The sequence below is a fragment of the Podarcis raffonei genome, chromosome 2 (genome assembly GCF_027172205.1).
Source record: "Podarcis raffonei isolate rPodRaf1 chromosome 2, rPodRaf1.pri, whole genome shotgun sequence".
NCBI lineage: Eukaryota > Metazoa > Chordata > Lepidosauria > Squamata > Lacertidae > Podarcis > Podarcis raffonei.
This window is the reverse complement of record NC_070603.1, coordinates 7225799-7251826: the sequence shown is the minus strand read 5'-3', so window position 1 is coordinate 7251826 and position 26028 is coordinate 7225799. Positions and strand designations below refer to the sequence as shown.

At 45.2% G+C, this 26028-nt stretch overlaps 1 protein-coding gene across 1 annotated transcript; it reads left to right on the top strand.

The window, feature by feature from the left end:
* The first annotated feature begins 1293 nt into the window (after positions 1-1293).
* On the top strand, positions 1294-25532 carry LOC128405525 (keratin, type II cytoskeletal cochleal-like). Its single transcript, XM_053372266.1, has 9 exons — positions 1294-2406; positions 3854-4062; positions 12078-12138; positions 15127-15222; positions 17271-17435; positions 19056-19181; positions 21896-22116; positions 23030-23064; positions 24315-25532. Exons 1-9 carry the CDS (start codon positions 1999-2001, stop codon positions 24503-24505), a joined length of 1512 nt encoding a protein of 503 aa, XP_053228241.1. The 5' UTR covers positions 1294-1998; the 3' UTR covers positions 24506-25532.
* Positions 25533-26028: the final 496 nt, after the last annotated feature.

Here is a 26028-nt window from a genome sequence, read left to right as displayed (position 1 = left end):
CTAGCCTCCAGCCAGTAAAATGAAATAAAGACATATTGACACCTGCCCATGGGATATAGCAGTAATAGTAGTAGTAGTAGTAGTAGTAGTAGTAATAATATTTTATTTATACCCTACCCTTCCTGGTTCAGAAAACCAGGCTCAGGGTGGCTAACAACAAATTTAAAACACTTTAATTGATCCAACACAAAAAAGCATTAAATACAGTATAAAACGTGAATAACAATAAATTCAGAATTCAAAACTCAATTTAGGGGGGAAATCCATCCCATAACCATTAGATGATCACCAGGGCTAGCTGGCTAAATTAGTCCTATTTGGGCCAGCGAGGAGACCAGGGGAGAATTAGCTGTGGGATCCCAGAGCGGGTAATCTTCATAAAAAGGGAAGGGGAGGGAAGGAAGGGGAATAAAAGATCAGGCTAAGTTCAAACTGAAAGCCAGGCGGAATAGCTCTTTCTTACAGGCCCAGCGGAAGGAAGTTAAATCCTGCAGGGCCCTGGTCTTGTGGGACAGAGCATTCCACCAGGTCGGAGCCATCACTGAGAAGGCCCTGGCCCTGGTGGATGATAATCTGACTTCCTTATTAACAGCATCCAAATGGTTAACTGTGAAGGTGGTAGATAAAAGAGTTGATGAGCTAAAGAAAACCCACCCTGGCTGTGATGCCACATGTACTCAGAATGCACCTATTGTCGCCCCATGTATGCAAATTATCACTTAATTTTTACTTGGCTGCTTTCTAATATTCCCAGCTAGACAAGGTACTGTTAGCACCTTGTCTTGGGTCAGTTGCTTGCTCTTTTTCAGGCAGCAAAATGTCTTGGATCAGCCCTGCTTAGAAGCAGAACCCAATGCTTTCAATGGCACTAAGTCTGAAATTCTAAGCTGACTTGCTGAGCCATATTGAACACAGTAGTGCGTACCCCTGAGTGGGGTTGTGCAGCATGTCTGAGCCCAGGCAACAGAACAAGGTGATAAAAATCCAAAGGTGAAAGGCTTTATCATGTCAGAGTGGAGAGATAAGAATTTGCATTCCCTGGACGTTCCCCAACATGAAAACAAGCAAATAATGGACTCCTTGTGCTTAGAAAAATACTGCAGCAGGGAGGCAGCAGACAGAGAAAATGTCTCCCCGATTTGCTGATTTTCTACCTTGCTTGTTTCCAGTGGGAGGAGGCATTCGGGAAGATACCCTCCCCCTGCTTGCCGGCCAAAGAGGGACATTCCAGAATTCCCCACGCCCTCCCACACCCTTCAGCCAGCTTCCTTCTGCTTCGGTGTGGACATTGCCTCTTACTTCCTGGTAATTCTGCTTGGAATGGTAACCCTGATATGAACTCTACAAGATAAGTGAATCCTCTTTTTAAAAATAATAATAATAAAGCCTTAGAAAAATAGCACAGAAGTGAAATGTCAAATGTGAGGCAACATTTGAGGTACACCTCTCCCATCACATTTTGTTCATCTGTTTTTCTAGTCTCCCTCACCCACCCTGGCTTTGTCTGCTTTTTAATCTTTTTGCTCGCAGCAAGAGGTTGGAAAAAATGTGCGATAACTGCGGCACCCTTCCCTGACTCCCACACGAACATGGACAAATCGAGGAGGGAAGGGAGAATGCCCTAAGGCTATGAAAGTATTCAGAGTGCAACCTGCTCTCTCTGTGCAGCAACAAAGGGCGAAAGCCGCCTCTGAGCAAAGGTGGGGCGAGTGCAAGGTGCAGGGAGTGGAGCCGATAGGGTTTCTGTGGCTGTGTTTCTCCTGTGTACGCTCAGCAGGTTGAAGGCAAGGAGTGGGACGGCCGCCAGACACACCCAGTCCAGGCAGTAAAACGATCCCTGCTCTGCCCCCAAGCTCTTTCTAACGGATAAAAGGAGAGGAAGTGCCAGCCTGCAGGTTCAGAGGGACGCTTCTCTCTTTAACTCCTCCGAGCCTCACTTGCTGTTTCTTCCCACCCACCCCTCTCTCCAAAATAAGGAAAGCCCTGCTTGAATAGGCCATGTCGAAATTTGGTTACAGCTCCCGCTCAGCGGCCGGGTCCGGTGGGTTCACCCAGGTCAGAGTCAGCTCTGTCTCTTCATCTCGTGGAATCGGAGGCGGCGGCAGTTTTAGCAAGCCGGGGGGCTTTGGCAGCTCCAGCCTCTACAACTTGGGTTCTGGCGTCAGGAGGATTGCCCCCGCCAGCTCCTACAGCGTCCAGTCATCCTACGGTGCCCTCGGTTCCAGCAGACATGGAGGGATGTATGGTGGAGGGTTTTCGCCCGCAGGCATTCAAGAAGTCACCATCAACCAGAACCTCTTGTCGCCCCTCAACCTGGAAATCGACCCCACCATCCAGAAGGTGCGCAAGGAGGAGAAGGAACAGATCAAGACCCTCAACAACAAGTTTGCATCCTTCATCGATAAGGTGAGCTATACGTAGCTTATTCTGATCCTTCTCTAGTGTCCCAGCAATCCATAGGAGCTTCTCTATAGGCCTCATGGGGTCATGGCTGTGCTTTGCTTAGAAGTGTGGTCTTTTGTTGTAAGCTCAACTGTGGCTCTGCTAGATATTTTATTTGAAGCAGCATCTGGCCTTTGTTCTCTGCTTTTGATTTGTAACTCGATGACCAACATGACCTGCCATTGCTTTCTTGGTGATATTCCTTATTCACTGCCTGGTTAATAGCAGGGTGTGTTGGAGTCACAGCTTCAACATGATGGCTTTTACTCTCTCATGTGAAGACGGTGACCAGCACACCCCACACTGGGGAAAGTGGAGTGAGAAGGGGATCCAAAGTAAAACATGCATACAATGATCTTTTGCTTGCTGCAGCTTCAGTTATCTGAACCTGACGTCTGAAATTAAGGTGGTTAAAGGATTTGATAGGTTAAATAATTATTTTTTTAAAAAAAATGTCAACGAATCTGAAGCTTCACCTCTTTTAATGATTGATCAATAAACCTCTGTTAAAGTGCACCACACTTTATAAGGTAAAAGAGGGCAGATTGCAACCCCATGGAGATATAGCCTATCATCCATTTATTTATTTTTAATAAATGTTTTATTACATCTGCTTCTAGCTCCTGGACCATTTTTTTTTCTTTTTAAGTTCTCTTAGATACCTGGGAGTATCTTATTTGTTACCCTGTGGTATATCACAAGCATTCATTACCTGTAACCTTCATGGCACATTGCAATAGAGTTTGCATTACTTACCCAAAAGGAAATGTGTTGAGTTTAATAGTCAGCCCACACTGACTACCTGTGAAGTATTATGTCCACACGCACACACAATGAGCCCCAGTAACTTTGTGTATTCATATCCCTCCCCCATCGCAAGTGTGATGCAGTCAGCAGACTGTGAGCTTAGGCATGATGGTCCTGGGGCGGGGGTAGAATCAGTGATCAGTCACAGCCTTAACTGGGTTGTTTTGAGGGGGAAATGCAGTAAAAGGTATAGTTAATCAATCTTGATGTAGATCAAAAGAAATCTAAATAAATATCGGAAGTCCAAAAGTTCTGCAAAACATGTACCTGAATCCAAGATTCTACTATTTACACTGTGCTCTGGATCTCACTCACCTGATAAATGCAAATACTTGATATGAAAAATCTCCATTTTCAGCATAGTTTTACCCAGAGTGTTGCAGTTTTAGCTGTTCCTCTCCCACAAATAATCAGTGAATCTCCTTCCTCCCACGCCCTCATCTATCTACATTCCTTGGAGGACTCCTTCCCCTGGCCCCATCTACCCCCACATCTAAGAGCTGAGAGCCATGAAGGGCCATAATCTTCTACTGTTTTGTGGTATTTCGAGTCCTGCTGGCAGAATGACAGGCTTTATGGAATTTGCCTCGGGGGCTTTTTTCAGGTCCGATTCCTTGAGCAGCAAAACAAGATGCTGGAGACCAAGTGGAACCTCCTGCAGGAGCAGAAGACCACACGGAGCAACATCCCTGCCTTCTTTGAAGCCTACATCAGCAACCTGCGGAGGCAGCTGGATGCCCTGCTGAACGACAAGGGACGCCTGGAGGGAGAGCTGAAGAACATGCAGGATCTTGTCGAGGATTTCAAGAACAAGTAATGTATTCATAACGGTTTTTGCAGAGATGAGCAGGTTCAGGTGGCCCATTCACAAAGCATCACCTTGCTCTAAATGGGAGAGCTTAAAGCTTCGATCCTATGCACATTTCTTTTGAGAGCAAATCCCATTGGTTTCAGTGGGAACAACTCCCAAGCAACCGTAATTGTGCACTGTGAGCCTCTGCACGTATACTCCAAAGTAAGTCCCACTAGGCTTGTCAGGTGCAAAAAGAGAGGTCAGGATTCCTGCACTTTTAATAGTTAATACCAAAGAAAGAATTTCGGCAGATTTAGCTGGCAAGGCAAGCTACACCTGTTGAATACCCCTATTCTAAGGGCACATACACAACATACATTTAAAGCACATGGTTTTCCCCAGAGAATCCTGGGAACTGTAATTTATCCCACAGAGCTACAGTTCCCATTACTCTTAACAAACCACAGTTCCCAGGATTCCTTGGAGGAAGCCACATGCATTAAATGTGCATTATTTCTGTGGTGTGGATGTGACCTGATCAACCTGCAAAGGTGTAGAAGCCATGTCCTCTTTCCCCCCTGACTGCTGCAAGCCCCCCTGAGCTTGCTAGGGGTTATTTCTAAGCAGGTGTATGCAGAGATACCCTGAGATGACTCTCATGCTGTTCACAGTGTGAGCATGCAAGTGTCTGCTCAAAACTACAAACTATTGAGTTCAATGGGACTTCCTCCCAGGTAAATGAGTGGAGAATTGCAACTGCAGTATGAGGGTTTGCTGCATCTTCCGAAGCATGCAAAAGATGCATAAACTTTTTAAGAAACTGCACTGGGTATTCAATAAACCTATCACAGGCAACATCAGGCATTCATAATCTTGGAGTGTTTTCAAGGGCCCGGGTAAGTGCAGGGGTGGGGAACCTTTGGCCTATCAGATGTTCCTGGACTACAGCTCCCATAATCCCTGTCTATTGGCCATGCTGGCTGGGGCTGATGGGAGCTGGAGTCCTGCAACATCTGGAGGGCCACAGGTTCCCCACCCTTGACTGAAAGCATCCAAGATCTGGTAGCCTTTTAGTGTCTCGTTGTGATCCGTTTCCTTCTTGCATGGATGCCAGAAGCCTGCCTGCCTGGCACTGAGTGTCCCAAACTGAATATTGATGCAATGGTTTGATTGTAACCTTGTTAGACTCTTCTCATTGGAAGCCACACACTGCACGGTCCCTTATTGTACCTGCTCCTGCTCCCCACCCTTGGAGCAGGACCTCAGAGTGCATTCATGTGGACACATATTTTGCTTAAGATAAGGGTGTTAAATAAATGTCATATACTTAAAGGTATGGAACAGGATAGCAGCAGAATGACTTTGCTTCAGCCAGTGTTGGGTACTTGCAGGACTTCAGGGTTTCTGAACTACATCATCCCTGACCATAGACCTTGTTGGCCAGAGTTATGGTTCATCAACATCTGGAGTTTCAAAAGGTTTGCACCCCAGTGTTTCTGTGTTCATGGAAATCCATGGTGGCTGCATCCACAGTTTTTATCTACATTAGTTCAAGGAAGAATGATTGAACAAACTTGTCCCCAACCTAGTTGAATTTTATTTATTTATTTTACTATAAAAATACTTATATACCACTCTACCATCAAAATGTATCAAAGCAGTTTAGTTTACAAAAGCAATTTATTTTTATTTTTTTAAAAAGAAAAGTATTAGAATGCAGTAATGTAATACATTGGCAATTACCACAAAAAGCCCAAGGAAAACACAAGGCTAGGAAATCTGCAATCATTCAAGTATTGCTGGACTACAATTCCCATCAAACCTTATCATTGGCCAATGGCTATACTTCCTGGGGCTGATGTTGCTGAGTTGGGAGTCCAACCACATCTGGAAGGTCACCAGCTCTCTGTCGGTGGTATAGCAGGTATTGGTTGGTTAAAAAGCAGGCTTTTACCTTGCTAGAAGCTAGTCGTGGAAATCTTCTGGAGTCGATCTGGGATGGACAGCAGGACTGTGCTGATAAAAACAGATTTGTGATATCAAATTGAGAGGTATTTCTTATAAGGAGACATGAGAGGACTCTAGAGCCACATAAGAAGCAATAACATATTAGAGGAGAGACTTCAGATTCAGACTTACTCTTTTGTTAAAGTGCAAGAACATTCAACAGCAGCAGAAATGGTGTGGGTATGTGTCAAAAATTTAGAAAGAATATATGGTTTAATCCCTATGGGCCTGCATGCATGTCACATGAGACATCATTAAGCTCTCCTGATTTGCCTTTTAAATATCAAGCCTTAGGGCTGATTTCCTCATGCCGAAATAGTACCTGGGCGTGGCACAGCCCACTATGGACTTCAACATTTCAGGCTGCGGAGCGGAAATCACCCATATGCTACCCTCACCCACACCTGTAGCTCTCTGCGCATGAAAAGCAGTCCTGCTGGACTAGGTTAAAGCCTTCTTCTCTGATCCTGCTAGCTTTTTTGGCATATGGCAGGAGAAGGAATTTCCAGCAGGTTTATGGGCTTAAACACCTCCATCTTCTAATAATTTCCTGGTATACATAACTTATTAGAGAGGTGCAGTGACCTTAAGGTTAAAAGCTTGCTCACGTCTACCTTAGCAGCAGTTTTAACAAGATTTGGCTTCTGGATTCCGTTGTGGTCTACAGATTGTTATGTGTGTGGTTGTGGTTGTGAGGGTGTTTTACTTCCTTTTGCATTATGTGCCTTTGGATTAGTTGCACGACTCTTCTGGGGCTGTTGTCACAGGCTCTCTCTCTCTCTCTCTCTCTCTCTCTCTCTCTCTCTCTCTCTCTCTCCCTCCCTCCCTCCCTCCCTCTCCCTCTCTCCCTCTCTCTGGTTTGGATTAGGAGGGTCAGGTGTCATCTGTGAGGTTGTGGATCAAAAGTTTTCCCCGCACAGTCACAACACAGAGTTGGGTTAGATAGCTTTTTACCCCTGCCCTTCCAGCTTGGATGGTTTATTCCATTTGTAGCCACCCCCATTATTTGTCCCCTCAAAGTGGGCTAAGCCAAGAGAGAGTAACTGGCCCCAGCTGGCCCAGCCAGCTTCAAGGTTGAGTGAGGATTTTCGCTCAGCTCTCCCCAGCCCTCTTAACTACTATGCCGCACCCTGAATCTACAGAACTTAAACCAAGCTCCTGCTCTATCACATATCCAGTGTTTTAAAGCTTTAGTAAATCAAGTTTCAGCTGTTACGCTTTCACTGTGTACCCATATGCTGTGTTCTTGCACGGCCACGCACTTAAAAAGCAATGTGTGTGCATTTCGTGTCCTCTAACAATTGAGATTAGCTGCTTTGTGCAATTAATTCAAAGAGGAAAATTCGAGTGAGTGAAAGGTAGCCCCCCCCCCCGGCTTTCCCTCTCCCTTGGCAAAGAATTGCTACAAGGCCAGGGGGCGGGCGGAGTTTCAGCGTTGTATCTGTCGACAAACTTTGCAGTTCACAAAGGAACACACCTGGTGTTATTAAAAAGAGTTCCATGGAGACGAGCGGAGCAAAGGTTGGCAGTTTGATCTTGTACAAGAGGTCCTTCATGCTCCTAGAGGAAGTCTCAATGGGAACCAACTCCTCACCCTAACCCCCACCCCACCTATAGTGCTTTAAAATATATATGAGTTGGCAAACTGGCTCAGACCGGAACGGAAAGCAAACAGCACTGATAAACCCCCAGGGTGTGACCCATAGAGGAGAAAAGTCAATAACTAGTAATCCTTCCCCAGGTGCAGCCGTATTATGCATAGCTAGGATAACTGGGGGGGGGGGGGTGCAGAGAGAGAGAGCGACCCTGGGTAGGGCTTGGTTAGGGTTGCTATATTATTAATCATCTGAATTACCCCTTTGAAACAGCTGCCAACGCTTTACAATCAAAGGGCGTTTTCCTGAACCAAGGGCATATCTATAATGCATATTTAAACTGGTATAAAAGTCATTCTTTTTCAACAGTCAGCCTTGGGATACATAGTTCTGTGAGAAAGGTGTACTTGAAGATATGCAATGTAGAGAATTCTCAGCAAAACTACAGCTCCCACAATGTTTTGGGGGAAGAAAGAGAGAGCCATGACAATGAACATCATATAAAAGTGATATAGATTTGTGGAGTAGTTTGTTTTTTTTCTGAGATAAGTGAATCTGAAACAGTCTCATATTTCTTGCCTTGTGATTTCAAACAGGGATGAGTCAAGGACCAAGTGTGAAGACAACTTTAGCTGCGCTCAGGCTGCCAACAATATTCTTGGGGAAACATAGACATGGGTAATATCTAAAAAGACAGGGGAGTAATTTGAATCAGTTTAAGGTGAACTTCCCATATGTGTTGTTTACGAAATACAATGCAAACCGAAAGACAAATTTCACACTTCTCCGAATTGGGCAGTGCTGTTCCCCTGCCAAGTTACATGTTCAAAAATGCACATACAAGTGTGCATAAAAATGAATGCATTTGTGAAAATAACATACAGAAATGTCTGGCATTTGGGAAACTGCTCTGCAGAAATGTGCCTCTTCCGAGAGATTCTCATGAAAATGCTGGTGAATTTTTGTGAAGACTTTCTTTGGAAATGTGGAGAAACCAAAATTGACAGATTTGTCCATCTGTAGATGTGGGAGACCTAGGTTTTTCAAAGGGAGGTGCCTTTTGCTCTTCCTCTTCCCTGCAGCATTCAGCACCTTAGTCCGCATGGTGTGGGGAAGGAGGAATAGACAAAATTCACCTTATCCTATTCACCCGTGGGATGTGCCCTGAGGAGAACTCAGGGGCTGCTGCTTCCACTGAGAGTGAAGCCAAGATTCAATCCATTTATTTTAGTACAATTTTATCACGCCTTATACTGAAGTTGCTCAGGGTAGCCTTTCTTTACTTTCAGGGGTGGCCAGAGAGCAAGATAGCGAGATCCACTCTGTTATTTGCTAGAGGGATAAGGAGCAAACATAGAATTAAAGAACAGGGTGCCCCTAAGCACATGATCCATCCAGGAATATATTTTCAGGGCCAGAACTGGGTGTACAGTCTGCTGACTCACAAATCCACTCCTGGTTTTCCCCTTAAGCTTTTTTCATTTCAGCAGCCTAATTCAGAAGGACGTAGGTATGAGAGAGAGGGAGTTGCTACTGTTTTAGCAGTTGGTAGTAGAAACTCTTAGTGATCTGCTGGAAATCACTCAGAGATCTACCAGTAAGCCCCTAATCGACCTTCTGCCCCCCCAATCCCACCCTTGATCTCTGAACTCCATTCATGTCTTATTCACAGAATGCATAGAAAGGTTGCCAAATTTTGATAGCTGAGCAGGACCTGCGCTCAGCTGATCAGTGGCCACATGGAAGAACATTTAGTTGTGAAAGTGCTGCTTCGTATTTCAAAGAAATCCTGTTCACCAGATCACTTGTGTGCATGCAGCATCTGTCAGCCTGTGGCCCAAGGTTGTTCTTCCCGTAATAGCCACAATCTTGGATAGCTTTAAAGTGGGGTCAGACCAATTCATGGAGGAGAAGACTACTAGCCATGCTGCCTGGGTTCTTCCTCCACCACAGAGACCCTTTGCCTCTGAATACCAGTTGCTGAGGAGCACCAGTGGGGAGAGAGGTGTTGTGACCATGTGCCTCTTGTGGACTTCTCATAGACATCTAGTTGGCCACTGTGAGACCAGGGTGCTGGACGAGAAGGGTCTTCAGTCTGAAGCTCCTTTTCCATTCTAAGCAATGTTGAAGAGTTGTTCTTGAGACTAATATGTGCCACACAAGCTCCTTCAGGGAAGGGCAAGGTATTTTAAAATCAAAAGGGGGGTGAGAATCTATGTGATCTATGCTGGCTCAATAGCCAAGGGTTCTAGGCTAGATTTGATATTATATATATATTGTGGAAATAATTTGCCAAAAACAAAAGTAGTAGTAGTAGCAATTTATGAATTGCTTCCTGTGGTGCATCTCAAAGTGACTTACAAGACACTAAAAACATATATAAGGCAATTGCATACCTATAAAAAGTTAAAATATTGCATATATAAAATCGGTTATTTGCAAGAGGCCAGATAGGATAGCAATCTCCACTGAGAAGGCTTGTTGAAAGAGGAAACTGTTCAACAAGCACCAACAAGACAATAAAGAGGGGGATATGAAGTACTTTGAAGTCATGATGGCTGTGGAATAAAGTCCGTTTACACGAACGCTGTAAATGACACAGAGGAAGGCCTGCCCTTAACTACACTATCTTTGCACACAGCCCTTTGAACTCTCTCTCTCTCTCTCTTGCCAATAACCTCATGAAAAGACACTAGCAGTCATCTGAAATGCAAATAGGAACAGTCCCACAAATGCAGCTCTGGCTGCACTGAAGGGGCAGAGAATATTATTGTTCTATCTTTTGCCTTTGGGGTTTTCCAACAGTATTGACCAATTATGGAAACTGAAATCCATTCCAGTCCTCTGGTATTTATGCTCAAGGGCCATTGCCAAACCAGTTATCCGTCTTCAAGAGTGGAGAGAAGGGAGGGGACGACTGTTTCTTCCTCTTTCTTTGAAACAGTGCCACATTCTTGACTCTTGAAGGTCAACTCTAATCCTTAGATGCTTCTCAGAAGGATGGTTGCCTGATTAGTTATCATCTATTTTGTACCTACTCAATCTTGTGTTTGTCAGTGTGGAGTCTGAATAGTGTTTCTTCTTGGTTAAGAGCAGAAGAAATTGTGGCCGCTGCAAACCACAGCACTATTTTCATGTTTTTTTTGCCCATGTCAGGAAACTTAGGGTATCTAATTTTCACAAAGGTTTTTTTTTATTATTGTTCATCATCACACTTTTTCCATTCATCTTGCTTTTCCATCTTTTGCATTTCCCCCCACGCTGTGAAATTGGTCTAGCTATGCAAAAGTGTTTCTTAGAGCAACATCTTTCTCTCCCTCAATCTCCAAATTTCCAAATCCAAAATAACTGGCTTCCTAGATTTAGGACACAACTTTGCAATTATGAACAGATCAGTTTTGCTCCTGAAAATGAAAAGTACAGGTGTTTGTTGTGTTCATATTTGGCAAGTTTGCTCAAATTGTAGAACCACAGAAAATAGGGGCTCCACAGAATGATTTTGACAGCCAAGTAACAAAGGCTAAACCAGAATGCTATATTGATGTTGCATATTGCAGGTAATTGGTTTCCTAGAATTTATTTGATTTAAGGACAAAGTGCTAAGACTGGTGGGTGGAGAAATTCAAAGGTAGTTTCACCCTCAGCCTTGCTGGACTCTCACAAGCAGGCTGGAGGTGCTCCTGCAATTCTCTATCCATTTCTCAGGGGTTTTCTTTTCTTTCTTTTTTTGTTTCATTGGGGACACCAGGAGGGAAATTCCCAAGAGAGATTTGGACCAACTTAGTGGGAACAACCAAGCTGTTCCCAAATCTCCCCCCCCCCCAACACATCCATGAACCACACCTAGCACACATCCATTTTGGCCATACCAATGTGAGAAATCTTACCTTTATTTGGGCCAGGTTGTTGCCAGTTTCCCTGGTGGCAGGGAGGCTGGATCAAACATTCAGTGCTCCATCTCCAAGTTTGAAAAGGTGGGAAAGAATGCTCTCTCAGGAGCCACAGGATTGCACCCTTTAAACTCTGCAGCCTAACTTAATTAGTAGCTTTCAGGACTGGAGAATCTGGTATGAAGGAATATTTTACAAAGAACAGTTGTTTTTCTGCAAAGGGAGGAGAGGGAAAGAGAGAAAGTTGGTTGTCACTGAAAGGGAAGGGGGATGAAATACGGTTAATGGTCTTGATTTGCTCGAGAACTGCAATCTGGAGTTTGTGGGCCATGATTTTTGCCTTGTTAGTTCAGTTGGTTAGACTGTGGTGCTGATAACACCAAGGCTGCAGGTTCGATCCATGTATGCAAGAGTTAAATATTCATGCATTGCAGGGGGTTGGACTAGATGTTCCCCAGGGTCCCTTCTGTCTCTACAGTTCTATGATTCTACTAACCTACATGTACATTTAAATGATGTATTTTAATTCCCTTTTCCTAACAGATACGAAGATGAAATCAACAAGCGCACAACAGCAGAAAACGACTTTGTTGTGCTCAAGAAGGTGAGAAACCATAACTGTTTTTTTACTCACAGTGTCATTGGTAATCATATGTGTTCTGACTCAAAACCTATGGTTGTGTGCCTTGATGGCCACACTCAAGATGCTAAGGCTGCAAGCTTTTCCAGTAGTATTTCTGCAGCTCTCTATGAATTGAGATCTGCTAAAGTGAAGGAGGTGGCAAAACTGTTTTGAGACGGTGCACTACAAAGTGGAGATGAGGGGTCACATAGCTAAATGTTGGTCCATATTGGAAAAACCCACAATGCACATAGAAAATTAGACTTGCCTTCTCCCTGATATGCTAGTTTCCCATACATAGGGCCTTCCTCTTGCCCCATGAGGAGCATTCAGTGATGTTATCCCCACCTGCAATATTAAGTGGTACAGTTTTTGTATCACCACTCCACTTGCTCTTTGTAGGAGCTAGAACTGAATGCAGCAAAGATTCTGGAAAAACAACCTTAACGAAGATCAGGCTTACATTCATGGAAGGTGGGGAAGATGGGAAGGCCAAAGAATAATTTCTCAAGAGTGATCAGTGTGCTGCAGACTTCGACTTCTACTGGGGGAAGGATGCTCTAACACCTTTGAAGATCATTTTCAGCAAAGAAAGAATTGTTGGGCCCCTCTGATGCACTGAATCACACTGAATATTGCACACGCTTCCTTATTATTTGGGCTGGACACCCAAAGCACATTTTCCATTGTGTAGACACAGCCTTTCTCTTCCCTTTGTTTACAAATCAAACAGACAAGATAGACAAGGAGAATAATGAAAGACACACAAAGAGGGAAGGTGACTTACCCAAAGTCAAACAGGCCGTTGGCAATGTTGGAAACAAACTAGGGCAAAGGCAGCGAACGTGGTGACTGTGGGCACAAATGTGCCCCCAGAGCCTTCCCTGGAGCACACAGTGTCTCCTCCTCCCACTGAAGTTAGTCTTGAAATTACCGTATTTTACGCCCCATAGGGCACACCGGCCCATAGGGTGCACCTAGTTTTTTGGGGGGGGAATAAAGAAAAAAATTATTCCCCCCCCCCAAGCACGGGGCTGGGGCGGGGGAAGCCCGAGCTTCCCCCGACCCCAGCCCCCAGAACAGGCTGCTATCCACAAGCCTGGGGAGCCCAGTGGGAACTCCCGCTGGTCTCCCCAGGCTTGCGGATATCTGCCCGAAGCCCGGAGCATGCTGCTCAGTGCGCCCTAGGCTTCGGGATGCAGGCTGCTGTCCACAAGCCTTGGGAGCCCAGCAGGAAGTCGCACCGGGCTCCCAAGGCTTGCGGAGAGCTGCCGGAAGCCCGGGACGTGCTCCGCTGTGCTCCCCGGGTTTCGGGCTGCAGGCTGCTGTCCACAAGCCTTGGGAGCCCAGCGGGTAGTCGCGCCGGGCTCCCAAGGCTTGCAGAGAGCTGCCTGAAGCCCAGGGTGCGCTCCACTGTGCTCCCCAGGTTTCGGGCTGCAGGCTGCTGTCCAAGGCTCCCAAGGCTTGTGGATAGCTTCCTGAAGCCTGGAGAGCGAGAGGGGTCGGTGTGCACAGACCACTCTCACTCTCCAGGCTTCAGCGAAAGCCTGCATTCACCCCATAGGATGCACACATATTTCCCCTTCATTTTTGGAGGGGGGAAAGTGTGTCCTATAGGGCGAAAAATATGGTAACTGTTGTGTGCTTGGTTGATGTGTGGTGTGGTGCCTAGGAGAATTTCTCCAGGTTGGAAATGCACCTACAGACCCAAAAAAGGTTGGCAACCCCTGGACTGCCTGCTGAGGGCCTGAAGGGCCCCACCCTTGCCTCTTTCCACCTGGCTTGGGGCGGGGCTTGACAGGCTTCACAAGGACTGCAGCTGCGGCTTAGCACCGAGAGCTCCTCTTTTAAACTGTTTTTAATTTTTATCTGTGTTGTTTTAAATGAGACTATCTTGGCTGTGAGCCCTGGAAGACCTGCACCCTACCTTATTGGCCCTTTCCCATCTGGCCTGGGAGAGTGGAGTGCGGACTGACTCCAGCTACAAAAGCTGAGGCTGTTGAACAAATTCCTGGGCTGGAGTATTGTTTACATGGGGGGTTGAGAGAGCTATTGCTGTTATTGATATTATTGTTGTATCTTTAGTTTTAGATCTTATGTTTTGTGTGGAAATTGTTTCCATTAGGTTGTGTATTTTTTTGATGTGTTTTATTGTTTATGACTTCTGTTATGTTTGTAATTATGTAGACCTTGTCATGTTGTAAGCCGCCATACGCATAGTTTCAACTACGGAAAGGCGGCATACAAATAAAATGATGATGATGATGATGATAGACTAGGACAGTTCATATTAAGAGCAGGGCACAATGGTTTTCAGTCCGAGGATGATTAACTCTTGGTACATGGAGGTGGAATTCTCCATCAGTTGCACAAGGTGACAATAGTTTTCTCTTCATCGTAGTCCTCACTCCAGTGAAATCTCATTCACTGTACTTGGTTTTCTTTATGTATTTAAGGAAGACCATATACTTCAATAATACACAAGAATAATGAAAGACAAGCAGAATTAAAATTAAAAACACACACAATACAAATGTGGGTAATTTTGTTCACAGTCCCTGTGAAAAACCACAATTATTTTATTTATAAATATCAGGATATTTTCATTGATGTATTATGACAGTCTCAAACTGAAAAGTTACTAATTCCTATTTTCCAGCAATAGCTATGGACCAGATTTGACTGTACCATAAATCCTTATTTGATCCCTCTAAATATTTTCTTGCAATAACCATCCTGACAGCAAACAGTAATTAGAGAATCTGTTCTTTATTCAAACCATCTGCATTTGGCCCCACCCCATATCCCCAGTAATGCTAACAAAGGGGTTGGTATCAATTCTTGCCTTGTTATTAGATTAACTGCTAGGAACACAATCTCTCTCAAAACTGCCAATCAGTGACACTCCCACCATACATGTAAATATGTGCCTTTATGTTATCAAACTTGGTTTTCTGATTGTGTTTTTAGGATGTTGACGCATCCTACATGAACAAGGTGGAGTTGGAGGCCAGGGTGGATGGAATGACTGATGAGATAAACTTCCTGAGGGCACTCTATGAAAATGTAAGTATGCTCTTTCCACCATTTAGGATATCCTTTTCCAATCTGGTGCCCTCCAGATGTTGTTGGATTCCAACTCACATCAGCCTCCCAGCTAGCATGGCCAATGGTCAGGGGTGACAGGAGTTGTAGATCAAAATAGCTGGCGGGTGCTAGGATGGTGAAGGTCTCTGCAGTTCTCCAGAGTTTCACAAGGTAGCCTTTCCTAGCCCTACCTGGAGATACCATGGACGCTAGAACCTTCTGCAGATGAAGCAGGTGCCACCTTCCCAAATTGAGCTCTTAAAATGGGAGGGAATATTTTTGCTCAGCCCTGACTTAAATATTCTAACATTGGTTAGGAAAAAGAAAAGAACATGGTTATGTTTGCATGTGTCCTTTCAAGGCACTAAATATACCCATCAATAAGGCATGAAAGAATGTTTGAAGACTTTAATGATGAAGACGATCAATGCTCTTAAAGGCCAAATGAAAATGTAACAAGCAGACAAGCTAAAACCTAAATGCCCCAGGTGGGTGAGTAGAAATTTTCAACAGAAGTTTTGCTTGTTCTTCAAACAGCAAAAAACTGTTTTAGACTTGTGGTTAGGCGCCATGTTTCACAGGATCATGGTTGATCCCCCCATTTGGATAGGAGGACCAATGTGCCATTTGCATGGGGCTGCATGCAAAGACACATGAAGGGTTAGGGTTAAAAGGCTTTTATGAACAGCAGCACTTTGTTCAAAATGAGAATGATCAAGTCTAAAGAAATTTAGATTGGAAAATCCAACTGCAATAGATGTTGCTATATAAGCCACTGAATGCAAATGATGGTTATTTTTTCTCTGTGATGAAAGCAACAGACATTGAAGGCATATCATTCTAGTCATCTGTATTTACTTTTTGTTGTGCTCACAACAAAAAAGTATTGTTAAGTAATGTATTATGGCGAAGAAGACAATTAGCCCTTGCTTAGCATATCCGGTTGGTTTCCTCACATGTTTCTCATCTGCAGCAGATGAAAGTCAAAAGGAGTTTGCAGATCTTGTTGGTTTAATGACTTAATATTGATATTCTTGTGGCAGGATGAACTCAGTATAGGCCATGTTTCAGGAATGGGGGGGAGATAATACCTCTGAGCCTGTACCAGTTGATAATTGAAACTGGTATCTGGGCTTCAGTGGGACATTTGTCCCCATTATTCTCTGTGCATGGTACATAACCAATAAAGATGCAATAATGGTTTATCTGGATATTATGTCCACCATTTTGCAGCAACTTTAAAATTTTGCATGCAAGCAGCTATGTTAACCTTGTGGTGAACTGAATAGATGAATCAGTCAGTTATCACCACAGGCACCCCAAAAGGGAAGTTAAAGTTGGTGTGCTGAAATTGGCACATTTTGAGTTATAATTTGAACGAGAGGGTGTTCATGGTGTTGTTGGACTTCAACTCCCATCAACCTCAGTCAGCATGGCTAATGGTCAGGGATGATGGGAGTTGTAGTCCAGCAACATTTGGAGGACCCACCTGTGCTTTAAGAGTTGGTTCCAGATTCTCCCCCAGGTGGAATAAGGATTACCCTGAAAAATGGTGGGTTCCAAATCTGCTCCTGATATCATTCTGTGTCAGTGGAACCTGGGTTAAATTGGCACACACTTTCACATGACCATTAATTCTGGCAAAAGTGGGGAACTATTCAGTGATTTGCAGGGGCAAGGAAAATGTAGTAGCGGAGTGCCCTTCCTCCCTTTCAATATTGCCACTAAGTAGAAATACCCCTAAGACTTTAAATGCAAATTGAAAATAAGCCAAGGGAGGTGAAAATGATAGAGGATGGGATTCCCTTAACACGTCCTGTCAGCAGAAGCTTTGTGTAAGGTCTTCTGCTTGCAGAACAGGGCTTCTCCCCTCCCACTGCATGCCTGCTGAAATTGCCAGGGGGGGGGGTGTCTCTCCCTCTACCCGCCAGACTTTAATTTTGTTACTAATGGTTCCTGATCTGAAGGAAAGGCAGGATGTTAAGAAGGATAACAGACCATGAATGCACATCTCTTTCATTTTCCAGGAACTGCGTGAGCTGCAGAACCAGATCTCTGATACTTCTGTGGTGCTTCAGATGGACAACAACCGAAACCTGGACTTGGATAGCATCATTGCTGAAGTCAAAGCTCAATATGAGGAGATTGCCAATAAGAGCAGGATTGAGGCAGAAAGTTGGTATCAAAGCAAGGTGAGCCGTGGTGGCAAAGATGAACTCATAAGGAAACAACTGTTTGGGGATATGAATAATATCCTCCCATAATGAGTTGGTTACCAATTACGGTCTTGACTAATGAGAAGTCAATGACATTTCATATTTGCTGCATTCCCTGATTTGATCTTGTTGAGGAGCTGCCTTATCCACAAAGGAGACCGCCCCCCCCACCATGATGATCACCTTTTAAGGCCTCCAGGACTTCTATAATGGAAGTGCATACAGTGGTACCTCGCAAGACGAAATTAATTCGTTCCGCGAGTTTTTTCTTCTTGCGAGTTTTTTTGTCATGCGAAGCACGGTTTCCCATAGGAATGCATTGAAAATCAATCACTGCGTTCCTATGGAAACCGCCTTCAGACCAGGTCCGGGGACAGTCTGTCCCCCGACCTCTTCTGAAGGCTGGGGGGACGACAAGGGCTTTTCTTCCCACCGCCAGCATTCAGAAGGCTGTTCTGAAGGCTGGCGGTGGGAAGAAAAGCCCTTCTCCCCACCTCCCGCCCCGCAAGCTCCGGGGACAGAAGGGCTTTGCTGCCGACCGCCAGCATTTTAAAAGCCCCCGGGACAGCGGAGACTTCTCCGCTGTCCCGGGGTGATTTTAAAATGCTGGCGGGTGGCAGCGAAGCCTCCGCTGTCCCGGGGCGATTTTAAAGTCTCCGCTGTCCCGGGGGCTTTTAAAATGCTGGGGGTCGGCAGCGAAGGCTTCGCTGCCGCCCGCCAGCATTTTAATATCGCCCGGGACAGCGGAGAAGTCTCCGCTGTCCCGGGAAGGCAGGCGGGGGGGAGCAAAGACTTTTGCCCCCCGCCGGCCTTCAGAAGAGGTCCAGGACCTCTTCTGAAGGCCGGCGGTGGGTGAAAGTCTTTGCTCCCGACTGCCAGCATTTTAAAAGAGGTCCCTGGAGATTTCCCTATGGGCTTTCTTCTTGCGAAGCAACTCCATAGGGAAATTCGTCTGGCGAAGCACCTCAAAAAACGGAAAACTCTTTCTTCTTGCGAGTTTTCCGTCTTGCGAGGCATTCGTCTTGCGAGGTACCACTGTAGTTCCAAGTGCTCTGATCTGCCCATTGTGATGTCATAATTTCCACCTTAACCAATTGTTCCTCATCCTCCTCTGCATTGTGTTATTGTTTGATGCCTGTTGGCTAATGCACTCAGGATACTTCACACAAATAATCAAAGAGACAGATGAACTGATCTTTCTAACAATGAAAGGGTAACGTCATTTTTGTAATCTCTCCCTGTACTCATTTTCCTCTTTCCACAAACACATTAACTCTTCCTGAGTGCATACAATGGGTTGCATTCACTGCAGTAATAAGCAAAAAATTTCCATCACTGCAAATTTCCCCTTGTGCAACAGAATGCTCTCTTCCTCTCCTCCCCCTGTGCCCACCCCCTAGACTTGGCAATGGTGCCAGGAGAAATCCTCTTGCACTAGCACATTATTTAGTTAAATGCCGCCCTATAGGTACTATGTATCTTTGGCACTGGCCCTGTCACCAGAAAGAAGATCCTGTGGTGAGGAAGGGAGACTGTTTTGATGCAACAAATCCCACCTGCACCTTCAACAGCATCTCTCCTCTCTGTTAATCTCAGTATGAAGCCCTGCAAGCCAGTGCTGGGAAGCATGGCGATGACCTGCGGAGCACGAAGAACGAGATTGCTGAGATTAACCGCACAATCCTGAGAATGCAGGCTGAGATTGAGAATGTGAAAAATCACGTGAGTAGCTGGAAAGAACTCTTTGTGGGGTTTTCCGTGATACAACACACACACACACACACACACACACACACACACACACACTGACTTAAATGAGTTATGGGGATGTCCCTGCATAGGCCAAACAGGTCCCACTCCCCACACCTCTTGTGACTTTGTGCTTCTATAATTGCCAACTTGGGGTGTGTGTGTGTGTGTGTGTGTGTGTGAGAGAGAGAGAGAGAGAGAGAGAGAGAGAGAGAGTGTTCCCTTTCCTCCACCCCTGGAAGAAACTGGTGCCCCCCTCAAGAACAGGGGTCAGCAAGCTTTTTCAGCAGGGGACCAGTCCACCGTCCCTCAGACCTTGTGGGGGGCAGGACTATATTTTGAAAAAAGAAGGAAGAATGAATTCCTATGCCCCACAAATAACCCAGAGATGCATTTTAAATAAAAGCACACATTCTACTCATGTAAAAACATGCTGATTCCTGGACCGTCCACGGACCGGATTTAGAAGGCGATTGGGCCAGATCCAGCCCCCGGGCCTTTGTCTGCCTGCCCGTGCTCAAGAACTGTAATTTCAGTTTAAAGTTGTGGGTTTTTCATTAACAGGCATTGCATTGGCCACTATGATAAGGTAGCCTTTTGGTCTGATCCTGCAGGTCTCCTATGAATGTTGGTTCCATGACAGTTCTGGCCAGGAAGTTTACTACTCTTTCCTTCTGCCTTCTGTCAATCATTGGCAGTTCGCTGAGTGAATGACATGTTGGTTTTTTGTATTTTTTAAAAAGTACGGCAATTGTGCTGATGAGTACCCGCAAGGACTGGATATTTCATGATGAATTAACCAGAAAGCTTGCTTGCTCAAAAGCTGGGGAGATAAGCCATTGTGAATCACTCCCCATAGTGTTTGTTTGGCTTAAGGGCAGGGTGGCTCCAGCAAACATCCACACCGAAGCAAACACTGCCTCTGAATAATGAATGGAAGCCCAGATGCTCAGCAGTACGCCCTTCCTCTCCTTTATATCTGCATTGCACGCTTTACATTGCATTACAGCAGAGTCTAGTACTGATAACAGAGCAATGGGAGTGCAAGAAATAAATGAGTCATTGGCAGCAATGCAGTTGGCTAGTCATCTTAGTCTCAGTCATCTTTGCCTCCTGCAAGCAGCAATCTGATTGTAAGCAGTTGTTGCAGCATGGACATGCACTCCCCTGCTCCAATATATATTGTTATGAACCAAGTATCCAAGTATCAAAAGTCAATTAAGTCAGGACTGTGTGAGGTGTTAGCCTGGGATAATGAGCCATTAGCACAACAAAGGGAAATTTTAGCAGGCAACAATAGGTGGGACCTATTTATCACAGATAAAGCCAAGAGCAACATATAAGCTAAACAAGCTATAGCTTAGGTCCCCACTCTCTTGGGCCCCCCCCCAAAAAAAAATTAAAGGAAAAAAACCTGGATGTACATTTCCAAAATATAAGATAAAAAAACAAATAAAATAAAACCTACATACAGCAACAGTGTTTTGTGTTGTGTGCTCCTATGATGTACATATTTTGTTATGTGCAAATGGCTTTAGATACCTATTAGGTCCATAAATTACCATATAGCATATATGCAACACTAAAAACAGTGACAATTTGTTGTTGACAAAGGACAGCTGGACATATTAAGGGGCCCATTACCTTCAGTAGCTTAGGGCAGGCATAGGCAAACTCGCCCCTCCAGATGTTTTTGAGACTACAATTCCCATCATCCCTGACCACTGGTCCTGTTAGCTAGGGATGATGGGAGTTGTAGTCCCAAAACTTCTGGAGGGCCGGGTTTGACTATGCCTGGCTTAGGGCCTCATCAAACCTAAATCTGGCCCTGTGGATTGGTGTGAGTGTTAGGAGTGACATGACAAATGGAGGGCAGGAGCAGAGTAACCACCCAATGTCTTTTTGAATAAATGCTGCTGTGTCTACTATGGAAGAAGCCAGCACCTCTTGGGGTATGAATGCTGTGCACTCCTCCATGGCAGGCTCAGCTTGGGCGTATGTGCAAAGGAACCATGATCACAAAGACACCACAGCCTCAGCTGTGCCTCATATTCTCAAGGAAACAGACCCATGCCTGGAATCTCTCACTGCTGCAGAGACTGGAACGGTGGCATGTAGCAATAGGAGGCCACTTTGTATTGTCATACGCCAGGCCCATCTAGGCCAGTGCTTTCCATTCTGTCTGGTGGTTAGAGTGACCGTATGTCCCAAGCTGAAGAAGGCAGTCTTGTGTTTGGAGAACTGTACAACCCAAGTCAAGTTGAAAGAGAAAGAGCCCTGAACAAGGAGGGGACATGAAGTTGCCCACCCACAGTTAGTGCCAGGACAGCAGGCTGAGCGGGCACACACTGGTAACCCAGTCACAGTCATCCCTACAATGGTGAGCTATGCATACCAATTAGCACATGCAAAGGTTATGCCAATCCACGCCCTCTTTTCTCCTCGCTCTATGCAGAGGCTTGTGAGCCCACCCTACTGGCAGTGGTTCTCCAGGCTCTCAGACAGAGGGTCCTTCTGGTTACCTGATTACTGACCATTTTGACTGGAGATGTCACTGGGGGTTCAACCTGGAACCTTCTGCATGCAATTCATACCCTCTGCCATTTGGGCTGCTCTTTCTCCTTTGGGGCAGAGAGATGGAGAGGCAGGACTTCTGAACAATCTTATGCCTTGGTTTTTTCCTCCAGCGTGCTAAACTCGAGGCTGCCATTGCTGAGGCAGAGGAACGTGGGGAGATGGCTATCAAAGATGCCAAGGCCAAGCTAGCAGAGCTGGAGGCTGCTCTCAACAAAGCCAAGCAAGAGATGGCCCGTCAGCTGAGGGAGTACCAGGAGCTGATGAACGTCAAGCTGGCCCTGGATATTGAGATTGCCACCTACAGGAAGCTGCTGGAAGGAGAGGAGAGCCGGTGAGTGCCAGATGCCATGCTCAAATCATCTAACCTCTTCACTAGGGCTGCAATGTTTGAACCATCGATTGGTTAGCCTCAGTTGGGTTGCATCCAGCTAGGTCCTACCCAACAGACCCATTCAAATGAATGGATCTCAGTTAGTCACGATCATTCATGTTAATGTGTCTCTTCTGGGTATTACTGTTACCCATTGTTTATTGTAAAAGCAATAAGCTAAAGAGGTGTTCCCAAGCAGCAATTTTTTAAAATAGATAATTGCTTTTTAAAACATGTACTTTTAAAGCAGTGCAGCTGGCGTGCCCTGTAAGATCTTAGGAGGGGCATCACCCTATTTTAATGCCTTGCATAGCTGCTGTCTGCTCTAGTGCATGCACACATCATCCAAAAGCAAAGTTTGCTTCTTGCGTTCAAACTGCTGGTTTTACCCATTTGCAAATTCACACAAATGTGACTGATCAATTGATCCACGAAAAATCATAAGGTTGCCTGGCTGAGATCTCTTGATTTGGGACAGGACTGTTCTTTACCCACTGTGCTTCCACAGTTCACATGCCACTAAGTGACAGTGGTTGGAAAAGCTTGTTTAAGCTGTTTCCAAATATTATTACTTCAGCTTTGCCTTTCCACTTGCAGGCCACTTGCCCAAGTTGGTTGGCACTGGAAAGAGAAGATTGGAGGGCTAAGTGGACTTGTAACCTGGTCCAGCAGGGCGGTTCCAAATGGTTCCCCCCAGGACTGGAACGTGTCCATTAATTATCAGTCGCTATTTACAGGCACACAGCTGTCTCTTCTGAATATTTTATATAGACAACCATTTATTTTGTGTTCCCTTTCTGTTGCCAAGATCTATAATCCTTCAGGCATTAAAAGTTAAGAACTAACTGGAGCTCTTGATTTCTTTTCTCAACAGGCTGGCTGGTGATGGAGCTGGTTCTATGAGCATGAGTAAGTTTGTTTTCCCACCTCCTCTCTCCCTTCCTTTCCCCTTCTGCCACAATTGTTCATAATACATCCGGACTATTTGGCAAGCACAGCCTACTGTAAGCACTGCTTAGCAGATAGAGAAGAGGTAGAATCTTAATACATATGCAATATGTGTGTATTAATATGAGTATACACAAATATAACACAGCATCAGGTCTGACTCTTTTATACATATACCCATATTATTTTAATGCAAATTATTTTGTTTATAATTAAGTTGGGCAAACCAAACCAAAAATGCACAAGCTGTTTGGATATAAGTGGTTGCTCAACATAAGAATTGACTCAATTCTTGATCTGGTGTAAACCATCAAATTCTGTGTATAAAACTATTTAAAATATATTCCTCCTCCATCATTAGAGGTTCTGCAGTTGTGGGGGAGATTCCCATCTTTGCTACCTGGTAGGAGTGTCAGTTGGATGAGGGTGGCGCTGTGGGTTAAACCACAGAGCCTAGGGCTTGCCGATCAGAAGGTCGGCGGTTCAAATCCCCGCGACGGGGTGAGCTCCCATTGCTTGGTCCCTGCTCCTGCCAACCTAGCAGTTCGAAAGCACGTCAAAGTGCAAGTAGATAAATAGGTACCGCTCCGGCGGGAAGGTAAACGGCGTTTCTGTGCACTGCTCTGGTTCGCCAGAAGCGGCTTAGTCATGCTGGCCACATGACCTGGAAGCTGTCCGTGGACAAACACCAGCTCCCTTGGCCACTAAAGTGAAATGAGTGCCACAACCCCAGAGTCATCCACGACTGGACCTAACGGTCAGGGGGTACCTTTACCTTTAGGAATGCCAGTTGGGGCCTAGATTGCTATTGAAATGAATAGCATATAACCACAATCAGAAATGTTTTTCGCTTGGTGGCTGCTTCCTGGATTGGTCACATGGGTAACCCTAGTCCCTCAGGGATCGCTCAGTGAGCTGGATAACAACTGCAGCGCTATGTAGCCAGTCAGATTTGACAATATGATGTCATCTCTTAGAAAAAGGAATATTAGCTGGATGTGGGAGGAAGATGGGGCAATTGAAATTTTTTTGCAAAGAGTGCCCAAAAGCTCATAGAAAAGGTAATGGGCAGTTTCTGCTGAGCCCTAGTTAATAAACCCATTCCATGTTATTGGAAACAGTCCCTTGTTGTTGGAAATTCATTTCCCCAAAAAGAGGCCACACTGTTACTGTATCAAAGCTTAATACGCGGTTTCCCTGGTGTCCTACAGCTGTGCTCAACTCCAGTTCTGGTGGCTCCTATGGCAGCGGAGGTGGCTATGGTTTCGGAGGAGGAATCGGCTTGGGAAGTGGAATGGGCAGCGGCGGAGGCCTCAGCTTCTCCTCTGGAGGTGGCTCAGGTGCCGTGAAATCATCGTACAGTGTGACAACAAGCACATCCAGACGAAGTGTCAGAAACTAAGCTCAGAAAACCAAGGTCATCACTGCCTGAACACATCTCCATTCCCCCCACCCCTTCCCCCAGAACAGAGGTAGATAAAGTAAAGAAGAGACAGGGAAGATGAGATCATTATCTCCCAAGAACCAAACTGGCTGCTAAATCCAGCAGTAATGAATGAAATGATGGTGCCATATTCTGCAAGTGCATTATCCCACCTCCCACATCAACAGCCTAAATCAGGGATGAGGAACCTCCAGCCAGATTTGGCTCATGAGACCCTTTTCCCCAAAACCATGTCCACCTGCCCTACATCAGACATCGTATGTGATGTCAGGTTTGGCTCAGGTAGCAACATGGCTGGCTCAGCTGCTCACACAGCCTGTCCTTACAGAAAGCAGGATTGAACTCCCCGTAAACCAGCTGATGCCTTGAGTCCTGCTTGGTTCAAGCCTGCAAGAGGGTTCCCTATGGGCAACTCTCTTGGGCACCTGAACCCTGCATAAATCAGGACTGAATTGCCCGCTCATCAGCTGATGTGCAGGGAGTTCAATCCTGCTCTGTTGCTATAGCTTACCCCAAAGTTCCACGGACTAACTTTGACAGGGAACACCCACCTGTCAAAGTTGGCCTGTAGGATGGTGGGAGATAAAGATCTGGCCTGTTGAACCAAAATGGTTCTCCAGTCCTCTAGGTGTTGTGGACTACAGCTCCCATCAGCCCCAGCAAGTATAGCCAATGAATTCTAGAGAGTTCCCCATTCCGGCGCTTTTGAAGCAAGTATACTTATAGTGCACTGCTGTTATGGGGTGGCTCCACAGGTTTTCCCATCCCTGGCTTAAATTGTGGTGGTGCTCCCATTGAGATCAAGGGGAGTTTCACTGTTGGTTTAACTGAGAGCGAAGTATAATTGGAAAACGAAATTCCAAACTATACAGGCAATTTCCATGTCCTCTGTTTTGGATGCAGAAATCGATTCCCACCCCCTCCCAATTTTCTTGGGGGGAAAAATGTGGAAGTCACAAAAAATAAAATTCTTCTCTGAATTATATTCTGTTTCGTGATGGCTTTTTCCTCCTACTCCACATTGTAGTCACAACCACTTAAGAGTATTCAGTTCTCACATGGGGCCACATGTTCTCACATTCTGCTTTTTTAAAAAAATCATGGATTTCAAGACACCATTTTAACTCTTTATATGTCACAGTTGAGCTATAACTTTAGTGAGTGCTTGTAGTGGGAGGGGGGTAAGTGAGCAATCAATTACCATATTTTCCCATGTATAAGACGTAAGTTTTCCCCCTAAAAAATAATGTCAAAAATTAGGGGGCATCTTATACTCTGGGCCATCTCCCCCCCCCATCTTCTTAAATCTGAGTCTCTCAAAATAGGGGGCATCTTATACATGGGGGCGTTTTACAGACGGAAAAATATAGTAACTTATTCAGAAATCTAGGATTTGAGAGCTGGAGCAATGACTTCACTGAGAAAACAACAGAAAGGTCTGTTTCTAAAATTCATTACAAAATGATTCACACAGCATAAGG